This window comes from Mytilus trossulus, chromosome 1 (genome assembly GCF_036588685.1).
Source record: "Mytilus trossulus isolate FHL-02 chromosome 1, PNRI_Mtr1.1.1.hap1, whole genome shotgun sequence".
In the NCBI taxonomy this organism is placed as follows: Eukaryota; Metazoa; Mollusca; class Bivalvia; order Mytilida; family Mytilidae; genus Mytilus; species Mytilus trossulus.
Window position 1 is genome coordinate 26,692,603 of NC_086373.1, and position 15,623 is coordinate 26,708,225.

General features: G+C 31.9%; 1 protein-coding gene across 7 annotated transcripts in view; it reads left to right on the forward strand.

Moving 5' to 3' along the window:
- LOC134720616 (eukaryotic translation initiation factor 5B-like) overlaps positions 1-15,623 on the forward strand; it is a 65,449-nt gene that overhangs the window by 26,467 nt on the left and 23,359 nt on the right. For 5 of the 7 annotated variants that reach the window (XM_063582976.1, XM_063582993.1, XM_063582985.1 and 2 more), the window contains one exon: positions 8,073-8,237. In XM_063582976.1, coding sequence (XP_063439046.1) covers positions 8,073-8,237 — 165 coding nt within the window. Of the gene's footprint in view, positions 1-7,633; positions 7,658-8,072; positions 8,238-11,747; positions 11,790-15,623 lie in introns of those variants that run through there. The other 2 variants (XM_063583018.1, XM_063583026.1) reach the window with 2 other exon arrangements.

Sequence of the window (15,623 nt, forward strand, 5' to 3'; positions counted from 1 at the left end):
ACTTTTTACCTTTCAAAATGTACAGGCCTTTGTGATTAGGTTTTTAAAAGTTGTTTCTTGGAACAATAGAAAGAATACAAACCGAACTAATTTGGGACAATAGATTTGTCAATATTGTATAAGGGGACGCCCTGTATCATGCAAACTTATGTATTTGTACAATAGGTCTATCGATTTGTTATGTACCTACATTGTTTGTGAAATTGTATACTTGTATGGGATGCATTTCTACACATGTAAACTACACGCACATTGACCAAGGTTTCCTAAGTTATGATTTGTGTTTTAATTTTTATTAATATTTGGATGGTACAGCTAGAAGCCATAATTGGTGGTAGGTTTTTTAATATATTAAAAATGTATTGCTTGAAAGATAATTTTTTGCTCTAATAAATTTGGGAGATAGACCAGCATGGAAAATTTCAGACGAGCTCAGATTTATCTAAATTATTTGACAAATTTTCTTCAATTTAGGTTTCTGGATTAGTGATGTGACTTAACCTACCAGGGTTTCAGCATTTTCATATTTTTCATTAAATTTTACTTGTACAAATTTAATTAACCAGCAAAACTATTCAATGTTTGCTATAAAAAAAAAAGAGGGGGGGGGGAGATAAGTAGGTAATCAAAAGTTGATGTAAAACAGTCAACCTGCAAAAAAGAAAAATGACGAAAACAAAACAGTATATAGTTCTCTGCAAAGTTTTTTATGACTGTTTTGTTTTCATCATTTTGCAGAGAACTTTATAAGGTTGAACAACATGAACTGTCTAAAATATCGAGTGTGAATTCAGGTGCTCTTGAACTGTATTTTTTTACGTTGGCTGGACATTGGGAAATTTAATGCCTGGTTGAAATTCATTTGATTCAGTAAACAAATTATCTTTTTATTTGACATGGTGTATTGTAATATTCAAATTACCTTTAATATGATATGAATCGATGAATGTCCTGTTATGGTTTAATGATTTTATAAAGTAATTCAATTTTTTTAAAGTATTAAATAACGGTTGCAGGCATCTATCAATAAAAAAATTAAACGAAGTACAAAAAAAGAAAGAAAAAAATCGAAATTATTGACTGTATATATTGACAAACTATATATCATCCGACCCAATAATGGAGTATCCTCCGTATCGAAGAAAAAATTGGAAAAACCATGATTCTAAATTGAGATTAATTAAACACTTGAGGTAAAGTATCCAATATTCATTGGTAAATTATGCTTACTCAGTAAGACATTATGAATTGCAAATCAAACAGGTTTCGAATGTTTTTTGCAATTGTTTATTCAGCCATCTCAATAAACCAATTCATTGGAAGATTAAATAGAAGTATTCTTTGCTTTAATTTATTGTCGGCAAATAAAAACAATTAAGTCATTAAGTGGAATAGCTGTAATATGAACTTTTTGATCAGCCATCTAGAATTTAAACGTGTGCTTTCCATTGATTTTTCTATTCTTCCTTTATGTGGAATCTTTCTTCCGTAGTTTGAACAACTTTTAGTTTTATACCTTAAAAGAGAATTAAAGCTTCCTGGTAGCGTGAATATCATATATGTTTCTAAGGCTTTTTAAGCTAGTGTTTTAAGACTAAGAGGTTATTGGTTGAACAGAACTAATGGAAAGCTTATTGACCTGTTGGTGATGATTACATCGGAGAACTTAGTAGGTCATTGATTTAGCATAATCAAGGAGACTTAAACAATTTTCCACTAAAGTAGCTTAATACTGTCTATTTAGCTTTTGAACTTGTAAGATTTCACACTTCAACGATTTCTAATGTTACTTTTTAATGATAACTTCTTAACTTTTAATGTCTTGTAAACTTACAGCATATATCATATATGTATTAACAATTTTTCTCAAATTTGATCTGTCTTCCAGCTTTTGGCAAATACTTTCTCTTTATTGAAATAAAAAGGCCAGAGCAAACTGCATGTGCTTAAAGTAACTTAATTGACTTGCATTATGCACCAGCCCCAATTTTTCTGTGGATCATTTCTTACAACTTATCTGAATTTCATCCAAAGCGTTTAAAATTTATTAGGTAATGAATCAAGGGAACTAGCTTAATTAAGGTGACTAACCATGACTTACCTGACATTTCTTTAAATAGCTTTTGATATGATTAAAAAAGAATTGATTGCCTGCAAAAAAACCAAAAAAAATGTGTTAGCACATGTCCAGTTTTTGCTGTTGAAAAGTTAAGGATTAAAGGCTTTGTGAAGGGTTACAATGACATGTTAACCATTATATACAGCATAATGACTGTTACTAGGCTATATTAAAGCACAAGTAATTAGTCTGTCTTTAAATTCTGTATTTGGCTTTGGCAATACGTTGTTCTTTATTAGAATAAAAAGGCCAGAGTAAAACAATATTATTTATTGACAGTGACTTATAATTAATGAAAACAAAACACTGTCCATTTTTTTTTTATTTGTTCAATTTAGTATTTCAGTATATGCATGTCAAGTTTTCATTTGAACCCTATTTACAATTAGAACGGTACTTTTTTGTGTGTGTAATTCAGATGAAAAATTGTCTTTCGTAGCTTTGATTAAGCTGCAATGAATGTTTTAAAGCATTGATAATTATCTAAACAGCTGTAAGGAGATATATGGGTTTTCAAATGATATTGCCTCCATTGGTCAACAAACACCTACACTATAATTGGAAAATTATCACTAGCATAGAGACAGATTGTTTTCTTCTCATATGGCCAGATTAATTGAATGTCAATATCATCATTGGTGTGTTTCACTTGCATGAAATATGTAAAAGATAAAATTGCAGGCCAGGGAAATTTCATTGACTTATAACTGATTCAAGGGAAATAAATAATCCTTTTGATGTTGACTTTTTAGAGTACATAATTATGGTAGGAGGTGTGAATGATTAATACTCCCTGTAAGCCTTGAGGAATAAACCTTTTTACCATAACTTGTTTTATTAGGTGGTTAGATAATTAGTAGATGACTTACTTAACCAAAAGTCGATTGAAATTATATGATAGCTTAGGTGGTTCTTTATTGAACTTGAGGCAATAAAATGTTAACCCTGCTTCTAATCCTAGTGGTTGTTAATCTGTGTAAGAAAGCTTAGCAATGTTTTCTTTCAACAACTACTGTGAAAATGAACTATATGATGTATTTAGTTTAACTGTTGCAAGTCCTTATTTCCATGATTTGAAAATTTAACAATACTGCTTCATTGATATATTAAAAAAAAAGGGGGGGGGGGTGATTCTAGACAGATTATTTCAATGGAAATAGCTTTTAAATAATTCCTTTCAACCTATTTAGGCCCCATTTCAGACAAGCGCATATGACTTTACATATTTTAAACCTCTGCATAGACCTACAGTATCAAAGGGAATGACAAAATGTATAATTTTGCTTCACTTTTTTTGCATTTTTAATCATAAAATTTTTATGCATTTAATTTTCCCTGTCTTTAAATAGTTTGTAAGTTGAACAATTTGCCTTCAACATGACATTCATGGATTGTGACATGATTGAAAGAGAACAAATTTAACAACTATAGAATATTGAATTAAACTATGCATACCATTTGTTCACACTATACTGTAAACCATATAATTATGGCAGATATGGTGATCCATATGTTATAAACCCCAAGGCCAGGTATAACAGTAAAGTGATAATGACATAATTATATAGTTGTTCAGGTGTTAAAATTACCCGAGATTTTCTTGTACATATGTCATCAAGCCTTAAGTGCTGTCCATCTGTTGTTCAGTTATTTAATCAAAGAGAAAATAAGTTTTCGTTTGCATTCAATGATCCTGAACTTTCAAAAAAAAGGGGGGGAGGGCAGATCTTTAAAAGTAAATCTGTTCTCAAAGATTTCTTTTAAATATATCCTCAAGCCTTCAGTACTGTTCGTCTGCTGTTCAGTGATGGTCTTCAAAGAGAATTAGTGATTTTGATAACTTGCAAAAATTCAGGAATAATCTTTTAAAAAAGGGGGGATAGAGAGGTTCTTTACTAGTAAAACTGTTCTTTTTGATAAGTTATTGTCCTTAAGTATATTGAATGATTGGAACCTTTTAAAAATCATTCCCTGTACCCCCCCCTTTCTTCTGTTTAAAAAATAAATTCAGGGGTGGGGTCCAAAAGGGAAGTCTACTTAATCAACCTTAATGTTTATATGCAGACTCTCAGAACATGGCAGAAATTGGAAAATTCATGTTAATTCCTTAGTGATTTCATTAAATGTTTTACTTTGTTAAAACTATTTAGAATTGTTTCACTGGGTTATTCTTATTGAGCATATACATTATACTTTTATGACTTCCAATTATCATTTTATAAATTCAAAGGGAATTCAACATCAGAAGATATACCATAGCTAAGTCTTGTGAGAATACAGACTGGCACAATGATCATTGATGTTTTCTAACAGTAGATCTTAAATCATATCTGATTACTCTCTATATGTTTTTAGCACAAGTATAATAGAAATACTTTTTATTGACCTTACACGATTGTTTTGAATGCATTAATGTTGTACCACAGTTCAAATTGGTATGAAATTTCATCCTTTTCACATCTGAAATAGATGTTTATTATTGATGTTCCTACATCATTGACGTACTATTTCACTTCTTCTTTTAATATACTGACATATTGATGTTGCCATTTTTGGAATCTACACGCTGTAAATTTCGAAATTTTAGTTTGCATTAATTATTGAGATGGTTGGAAATAAAACCCCCAGCCTTTCCCCTGTTTTCTGGATTAAATTTTTCTTTTCCTTGTACCTAAAATGGTTTATTTTGTCTTATGTCAACTGAATATCCCAGTAGTAATAATTCCAGTATTATGATTATTAGCATTGATCCCAGTTGATTCTAAGTTTCCGATTCAATATTCCTCCTAACTTTGACCTGCCATCCAACTGTACATGTTGTTCTGTCCACCACAAGTTTCTGATTCAATATTCCTCCTAACTTTGACCTGCCATCCAACTGTACATGTTGTTCTGTCCACCACAAGTTTCTGATTCAATATTCCTCCTAACTTTGACCTGCCATCCAACTGTACATGTTGTTCTGTCCACCACAAGTTACTGATTCAATATTCCTCCTAACTTTGACCTGCCATCCAACTGTACATGTTGTTCTGTCCACCACAAGTTACTGATTCAATATTCCTCCTAACTTTGACCTGCCATCCAACTGTACAGGTTGTTCTGTCCGACACAAGTTACTGATTCAATATTCCTCCTAACTTTGACCTGCCATCCAACTGTACAGGTTGTTCTGTCCACCACAAGTTTCTGATTCAATATTCCTCCTAACTTTAACCTGCCATCCAACTGTACATGTTGTTCTGTCCGACACAAGATTCTGATTCAATATTCCTCCTAACTTTGACCTGCCATCCAACTGTACATGTTGTTCTGTCCACCACAAGTTTCTGATTCAATATTCCTCCTAACTTTGACCTGCCATCCAACTGTACATGTTGTTCTGTCCACCACAAGTTACTGATTCAATATTCCTCCTAACTTTGACCTGCCATCCAACTGTACATGTTGTTCTGTCCACCACAAGTTACTGATTCAATATTCCTCCTAACTTTGACCTGCCATCCAACTGTACAGGTTGTTCTGTCCGACACAAGTTACTGATTCAATATTCCTCCTAACTTTGACCTGCCATCCAACTGTACATGTTGTTCTGTCCACCACAAGTTACTGATTCAATATTCCTCCTAACTTTGACCTGCCATCCAACTGTACATGTTGTTCTGTCCGACACAAGTTACTGATTCAATATTCCTCCTAACTTTGACCTGCCATCCAACTGTACAGGTTGTTCTGTCCGACACAAGTTACTGATTCAATATTCCTCCTAACTTTGACCTGCCATCCAACTGTACATGTTGTTCTGTCCACCACAAGTTTCTGATTCAATATTCCTCCTAACTTTGACCTGCCATCCAACTGTACATGTTGTTCTGTCCGACACAAGTTACTGATTCAATATTCCTCCTAACTTTGACCTGCCATCCAACTGTACATGTTGTTCTGTCCACCACAAGTTTCTGATTCAATATTCCTCCTAACTTTGACCTGCCATCCAACTGTACATGTTGTTCTGTCCACCACAAGTTTCTGATTCAATATTCCTCCTAACTTTGACCTGCCATCCAACTGTACATGTTGTTCTGTCCACCACAAGTTTCTGATTCAATATTCCTCCTAACTTTGACCTGCCATCCAACTGTACATGTTGTTCTGTCCACCACAAGTTACTGATTCAATATTCCTCCTAACTTTGACCTGCCATCCAACTGTACAGGTTGTTCTGTCCGACACAAGTTACTGATTCAATATTCCTCCTAACTTTGACCTGCCATCCAACTGTACATGTTGTTCTGTCCACCACAAGTTTCTGATTCAATATTCCTCCTAACTTTGACCTGCCATCCAACTGTACATGTTGTTCTGTCCACCACAAGTTTCTGATTCAATATTCCTCCTAACTTTGACCTGCCATCCAACTGTACATGTTGTTCTGTCCACCACAAGTTTCTGATTCAATATTCCTCCTAACTTTGACCTGCCATCCAACTGTACATGTTGTTCTGTCCACCACAAGTTTCTGATTCAATATTCCTCCTAACTTTGACCTGCCATCCAACTGTACATGTTGTTCTGTCCACCACAAGTTTCTGATTCAATATTCCTCCTAACTTTGACCTGCCATCCAACTGTACATGTTGTTCTGTCCGACACAAGTTACTGATTCAATATTCCTCCTAACTTTGACCTGCCGTCCAACTGTACATGTTGTTCTGTCCACCACAAGAATTCATTAACACAGAATTTTATCTTGATAGTTTTGTATGTATATATGTACATTTATCGATAATCTTAAGCAAAGGCCGCAGTAAATTCAATATTTGTTTCATGAATTAACCGTATCAAGCTTAGATTATGAATAACTTGTATAATGATATTATACAACCTTCTTAAAATAAGAGTGCAGGATTGATAGTTTTGATGGTGTGGGGTTCCCAAACCAAAATATGGAATTAGTTTGCCCTTTTCTGCTTGAATTATTTTAAGAAGGCACATGTCTTTCTTAGATGATTGACCAATTCTAAATCTGTGGTACCATGTAACTTGCAACAATAAATGTTTCTAGATCTGCATGACAGGTTTCATCAATGTTATTAGATGGTAAACATTTGCAGTTTTATTACTCTTGCAATATAATTGACTATTGAAAATCTATATTGCCAGTTCAATCGAAAGAAACACATTTTTAATGCATTCTGCATGTCCTTTGATGAGTTTTTTTAATTCTGAAAGGAAATGGTCACCTTTTTATAAGTCGAAGGAGTTGTAACAAGAAATGGAATCTTGTAGGTGAGTGTATTGATCTGGACTATATTTCTGTATTAAAAATGGTAATTTACACATGTATGAATAATTTATCAATTTTCCCAATACATCCAAGGTTTCAGTACTACTATGTGTGTTTATATAGTAACTACCTCATTGTTATATATAAACCTTCCAATTCTTATGATCAACAGTGTCGGACAGATGGAGTATAGGAGTCTAAATTAATCATTTGTAAAAATCATGTTTGGTATATGATATTTATTAATTATGGTTGGTACATTGTATGTTTGGTTTGGATTATATACTTGACTTTATTTAAGGTCACTACTTTCATTTTTGAAATTTCAAAAAAAATAATTACAAAACGAAACGTTATTATTTAACTTATTTGTAGCTCCTTATGTTAGAAATCTGAGTTTTTTCAGTGCTATATTTAGACTATCAAATGAAGAACTCATATTTATCTACAATAAGTGTTTTTTATGGTAGTGTTTAGGTAGTTATACATACATTTTTTGTAGATTAATGTTTCTTATTGTTGACTAAATGCTTGGATAATTTATTTGCACTTGTAGGATTAGGGTAAAAAAAACCTGTGCTATTTGTTTTCTCACTGATCTTGTTTCAGTATTGACATTTCAAGCTTAATTCTCAGATTATAACCTTCATTTTTTTTTTTTTTTAGAAATATGAAGACTTGTCACAGAAATGGGACCAAGCCAAGACAGAGGTGAGACAAGATGATTATGAGCAGTTGAAGCGCAAAATTGGACTACAGCAAGAATTAATACGCAGACAAGACACATTAATTGAGCAAAAAAGAGCACAGCAACAGCAAGAAATACAGCAGGTACTTTATTTTACTCTAAATTTGTGTGAAGGTTTTCTTGGTAAATAATTATAATAAGAAAGGGAAGTAACTCAGATTATCTCCCTTTGTCATTGTTGTAAGGATTTGTTTTCCTATTTGTCTTGCTGCTGTGATATAAATGAAAACGTGTATGTTTATTTTGTAACATCTAGAATTGAATGATGCCCATACACTTTTCTCTATTTTTACACGTTGTATTTACACAATAATACGTTCTAGTTGCCATGCAAGCTGAGATAGGATCACAGTATAAGGGATCTAAAAGTATTAAAATCTTGTATCTGATATATGAAATATTTCCATAAAAGAAAATTTCCTCCTGTGGATTAATTTTGACTTTTGAATATTTAATAGGAATGAACCCTAACAATGGCATAAAATTGTTTTGTGTGTTAGCTTTTATCATCTCAAGATTTCACTTTAGATTGTGCAGTGGAAATAGATTTCAACTTCATATTTATTAGTAAATTTGATTTCGCCATAATCATTTGTAGAAAACTATTTGCCAAGTCTTGAATGTGTTGCTGTTGTCTCCTTCAAATCAATTGGGAGAAATGCTTTAAATCACATTTAGCATTTTGTTTCACGAAAGAATTAAAAAACGGGAAGAAAATTAAATTTCAGATGAAAATGATGTCATCTATTTAAGAGATCGACAATTTTTTTTTCTCCAGTGCTTTAAAGTGGTGTGATAAATTCTCCGATTGTTTTACATGTATGAAGATTGTGTGAATTGTAAAGCGACTAACTGATGTGCTGATTGGTATTGATATTTTTCAACAATTTACAACTACATCTGCTATAGATACAAGGTTAATCTTCGATAGTGTAAACGTAATTATGTATTATAGAGCTAGGACTCCAAGCAAAACTGGCGGTTCTGTGGTTAACCTATTCAAAGCAATATATAGTTATGATTGAGAAACCTCCATTGATGATCTACTGCCTGACACTTTATTTGATTTCTTTTCTGTAATTCTCAAATTCTTGTATGGATGTCTGATTAGAACGGTTAGAAATTCAATTATGTAATTGTCTTATATCAAAACCAGTTATGGAAACGACCATATTTGGTTAATGTTTACAGCTATTGTTATGGGAAAAAATTATGTTGTTGTATAGGTGATTTCTTATATATTGAAGTGAAGTTTTTATTTGTGCATTGATCTTGAGGATGCATGTTGTCAGATTCAAATTTTCAAAACTACAAATTGTTCATTCAGTAACCTTTTGAGAGTTTCATTTCATAATACTTCTATTTATAAGTTGTTGCTGTCCTCATTAGACTAAAACATTTGAATCTATGTACCAAGAAGCATTTGCTTGCTTACTGTTGAGTTTTAATGTAAGGTGTATTTTATAACCAATCATTACATGTATTTATGACGATTGTGTCTGTGCTGTGTTAAACTATTGTCCTTTAGGATTCTGGTCTCAAGTGGTGAATAGATTGTAAGGAGAAAATTTGTCTAGCACCATTTGAAATCAGTGCTCCTGGAGTTTGACAGATCTTCTGCAGTACCTTTTCCTGGCTGTTTGTTGTGAACATGGTTTATGTCAACATTATCACTGTTATACATTTGGTAGGGTTTCATTATGTATTTTGCATGGCTTCTATTTGATTCATCATTGTTGGTAGTTAGCCTCACTTTAGAAATTTCTGTAGTGCTAGTTTTCTGTTTCTTCTATAGGACAGTAAACATATTTGATAGATAGCTTTAAACGCAAGACATTTGTAAAAAATAAAATTTGACGCAACTCTAATTTTTCATGTATATACAAATCATATTTATCTTTCACAAAAATATATATTGATGATTAACCATAGTTCAGACTTTTTGGGCTAGATTTCAATTGAATAAAAGATTTGTAGAGTTGCATTATTTACAGTTTCCTATTGTATTTCATTTGTTGCAAGTTGCATTAAGATCAACTGCATAAAACTGGTCATTAATTTTCTTTATTAGGAATACTGAATTTCTATTTATGGATATCAATACATATGGTAACATTCCAAGATCAATACAATATTGTATATGGAATGTATTAATCTCTCTCATGTATTTCTTCATTGTATAAAATATCTCAGAACTTCCATCTTCTTCTATGTAAACAGATCACGGTGATTGGGTTAATGCAGTTGTCAATTTTTAGATTCATCACTTTTTAGTAATGGTATTTTTGGGGAGGAAAATTAGATTTGATTGTTCCAATAAACTATCTTTTTCTTTACATTACATTTTATCAGGGAAAACAGATCTGTTATGTGGCATATTTCTAGGTCATTTGAACGAATCGATACAAATATTGATCTTTGGTTTTTCTCTATCTACAAAAACCAGTCTTCTGCTATAGTTCTTTACTTAATTGTAGCATCTCCTATAATCTGGCAGTACCAGAATGGACATGTAAATAACATAAGTTGACCCTAGTAAATAAATCACCAGTGATCATTAGGCAGTCTGCAAAATCTCTAACTTGAATGGAAGGGCAAATTTAAGATTATTTCCTCGTCTGGGTATCATTTATTTAATTGTTTTGCATTCATGCTCTTCCACCTACTGAATTTTGTTCAACGTGTTATTTAATTTCTCATTGAAGTCTCGGTAGCAAGGTAGATTGTTGTAATCGGTACATCAAACTGCCTTTTGTCCAAATATTTGTTTAAGAATCATTCATGTTACACAATGGAAACAATTGAATATCATGTCACGGTACAAAAGATTAAACAAGCTACACTTTACTTGAGTTGAATTAATTTAATCTAGGATGTATATTATGTATCTTGAATTCTTAATAAAAAATTAAGCCAAAAAAATAACGTTAGAATTATTTTTATGAGAAAAACGGGTTACAATTACACATTAGCATAACTATGCATGAACATTTAAAAGATGATCAAATTTGTGTGAAAGAATTAAAATTATCATGAATACAAAAAAGAAGCTTTGCATTAAGACTTTAAAACTTTAAAAGATAAGCGGTACTTGGAAATTGTAAATTATGTGTAGGCACTTCCGGAAATTTCAAAATGTTGAGATATAAAGTAGTGGTAATAAAGCAAAAGCAGGGAATTGATGATTTCCAATTTTCTATGATTAACGCCAGTAGGGATAACTGTTGGTGAGAATGATCTAAAACATTCAATTGATCTCGTATTGTGCCATTGATCCATTATCCATGTTGAATATACGAGGACTCGGTATAAAAACCAGCGAGAGTCAGAACATTTGAAATTCACATTTCTTTTCATTTTGACTCCAGTCAATTGAAATACCACCATGCATCTAGGGAATTCATCCTGAATATTTTATTGCTGTCTTTTTCAATAAACTCGTCAAACCCAACATTGTTATGCTGTGTCATTTAGCACATTGGTTAATGGTTTCCAATGTATCACATTATTTAGCTTGATATGAGAGTACGATATTGTTGATTCTCTAAGGACGTAGAGTATTGGAGAAGTTTAACTATTGATTACTGGGTTATTAAACAGATCTCAGAATGACAAGGAATCGCCAAGAACCACAGGTAGGTTGAGTTACGTTTGTATTTTGATGTTTCTTGAAAGCTTTTCGTCATTAAATCGGCATGATATTACAGTTTTGTGGTTTCCTTAAACGCATGTGGCTTTGCCATTTGATCTTTTTTTGTCGTAGAAATAAATTGTTGGAGTTAACACCAATTTTAATCATTTCTAATCATTGCATGACAAGAATATTAACTTGACTTGAGATCATTTTTATTTATAACTTTAATTGGAAGCAAAAAAATCTAGTCTTCAGATTTGTTAGACTAGAGTACTATACCTGTTTAAAAAATTCAAAACAATTTTCTAGTAACCATTTTGATTGTGTCCTAAGAAACTATGCCAAGCATGCAATTTCTGAAGGTTTAAAAAGTATGTTCCTCTGAGCTAGTATAACTTTGATCTGATAGCTATAATGCAATCTTCTCTGAGAAAGAATAATGATCTTGAAAATACAACCTATCATTAAAACAGTAATTATTTAGTGCCTGTTAATATTACAATTCTTTTTCTGTTAATTGGGTCACAAAATTTTTGAAATGCTGCTATTTGGTCCTATATTGTGATGGGTGTCTATCCGATTGAAATTTAATGTTTATTTTCCAAAACTTCTATTTTAATTTATTTGAAGAAAATTTCTAGGCCTTTATAAAAGAAAATTAAATCTGAAATTATGGTACTTATTTAAGTGAATTGAAAAAGATGCTGATGGATTTTCTTGTGTAAATTTGTAAGTTTACATGCAACATGTGGATTTTTATCCTTTTTGCCTTTGACCGGTCTCAAGGAAAGCTAATACAGTCTGCCATATTTAGCATCAATCTTTATTTTCTGTGGAGATAGAGATATATTCCATTGATTAGAAAAACAGCGGCAAACAGATTGCAGATGGGCTTTGTACCAGCTGCTGCAGTTATTTAATACATCAGCCAAGTTTACCGAGTCTTATTACTGTGGTTAATGCAATATGATTACTGGATATAGCCATAATTAAATGATGCAATTGTAAGGTTTGTTTCATGGTCAAGGCCATTTTTTTCCAAGATTTGATATTATCACTTGTTTGTTTTGTCAGCAGACTGAAATAAAAAGTTTTTTGACAAGGAAATTAATTTTGTTGCCTAGAGTATACACTTTTTTCTGTCATTTGTAGGTCTTACCCATCATTTTCAGTAAATACAGTATGCTGTTTGAGGATTTTGTTTATAGTTTTATATTTGTATTGGTTTTTTTGAAGGTCGTTCTTTTTGGATGACTTGATGGATGATTTGAAAATAAGTTGTGTAACAGTATTCTACAAGTAAACAACTTTGGTACTTGGTCTTGATGGAGAGTTGTCTCATTGGCACTCACACCACATCTTCATATATCTCTTTAGTGTTTTATTGTCTTTAATACAAGTTGAGCATCTTTAGAATTACATTTAGCATAAAATTGAGAAAGGAAATGGTGAATGTATCAAAGCGACAACAACTTGACCATAGAGCAGACAACAGCCCAGATTTTCAGACAAAAGCACAAATATACTCAGTGACAGAAGTAAGCTGATTTTCAAATTAAAAATTCCATGTAGACCAAAATCAGATTTTAAACACTGCTGGGTCCTATTCAATTTAATGAAAATCAAAACTTATATTTGTAAATGTCTTTATAAAAGGACTATCTGCCCCTTTGAGTTCACTGAATGCTCTATTGAAAATGTCTTTAATGGTTTCTGCAATGGCTGCTGCATGAATAAATGTTAAAGGATACTAAAAAGAGACTTATTTATCTGTATATCTTCAAGGTTTCAGGTTGGCTCTGTTAAAAATTCTTCATTCTTTTCTTTGCTGAGAGGATTATAAGCTTACCATAGACTATGGGCATGTTTTCATTATTTTAGAGCTCTAGATGTTTATTTTGGTCAAAATTTTTATGATGACAATTTTTTTGTAAGCATATATATAATGGAGGGAATGGTATGATCATGTTATAAATTATTTGACCCATCATCATGCAAAATTTTATATGCTTGATGTTGTATCTTTTATACCTATTATGGTATATAATATTCATCATTATATACAAGCTGTTATAGCTTGCTATGCGGTTTGGGGTTTGCTCATTGTAAAAGACCGTATGGTGACCTATAGTTGCTAACTACATCATTTGGTCTCTTGTGAAGAGTTTTGTCATTTGCAATCATACCACATCTTATTTGTATATCATCTTTGGCTTCAAGAAATGTTTCTGCAGAATTGGAAGGCAACTGACAGGAAATCTATAGACAGTACAGATTTAGAACCTTGATTTCATCTGGTGGATAGATTTATTTACTTCTAGCACCATTTGAAATCAGTTTTCTAGAAATGACCATACAACAAAGAACAGCAAGCAGATTCTATATAAAACTTATGGGTTTGGCATGATAGAAATGTGAATGACTTGTGGCTGTTGTTGCTACCATTATTTGGGGCTGTTACTCTAGCTCCACATATTCTACCTTTTCCATTGCTTGTATTTCAAAATCAAATGCACAGATGTATCATAATAGTAGTTCATTTTATTTATGTTAACAATGTTATATGAAAGTTGTTGCAGTGAAACTAATGTAAATAAAGATGACTCTTGGTACCATTAAATAGAGAAAAGTGACCTTATAAGTGAGCTGACTTTTGAATGGTGGTTCAAAATGCAAAAGTTTTATTTTATTATTACAAGGGGCATAAGAGACCTGCAAAGATAGCCTATGTCTTCATTCATGACCTTTATCATTTGTTTATGGCAGCTTTGACTTTATTTTGTCTTTTATTGACTGAACATCTGAAAAGATAGGTTTTTTGAATAATTAGTAGAGTTGACCTTTATAGCAGATTTGTATTTAATTAGCAGACCATCCTGAAATCCTATTTTTTACAAGCAAATAAAGTGAGGACATGGTAAAAAATGTCTGGTCATTCCCTGCCATTGAAATGAGATATTTTGTGCCATAAAGTTTCCTATTTGTGTCACACATGATCATTAAATTACCATTTAATACTTTTGTCAATCTTTCTTTAATTATCCATTGCAAATTTAATCCATTTTCTATCGATTATAGACAATGGGGAACAGCTATTGAATGTTCAGACTATTATTATACAGTAATTTGTCCATTATGTACAAGATGACAGCTTCAGATGAATTCTATGAATATCGTGACGAACTGGGTTTAGATTGCTAATATTCATTTATGCAGAATTTTGTTTCGAGAAATTGTCTCTAGATTTCCAAGTGGATGATTTGATTTTTGATTGAAGAATTGTTTCAAATGAGGTTCATGTACAAATAAAAATGGTTTAACCATGGCTCAGTTTGTGTTTGTACCACATAAGGCTATTTTAACTTGTTGGTCTTTGGTGGTATGTCTGTTTTCTTTGAGTAGTTGGTTGTTGGTGGTTTCTTATGTGTATAGTCTTATAATTATTGGTCATTCCAGTTATCTATTTTATGTATTGGTTAGCTTGATTATAAAAAAAATAGTTACTGTAATTGTTTTAGAATATGAAAAACAACTGTTCCCTAATAGTACACAGAGCACCAAAAAATTCTCATGTAGGCCCTTGAAAATTTGTAAGCTATTTATTTCTGATAAAAAACAGTCTAAAACGATATTTTGATTATGTAGACCTCTATGGCAACAAGACCTTGTACATTTTAGATCAAGTTCAAACAAAATAGTTAAAATCAAATAAAAAAAATATGATCAAGGTAATTTTCTTCCATGTTATGTTATAATTTCACAGAAATATTGATCAAGCAAGTATAAATTTTCTATTCGTTGTTTTCAAAAGCAGTTCATATTACGTTTTTAGCAA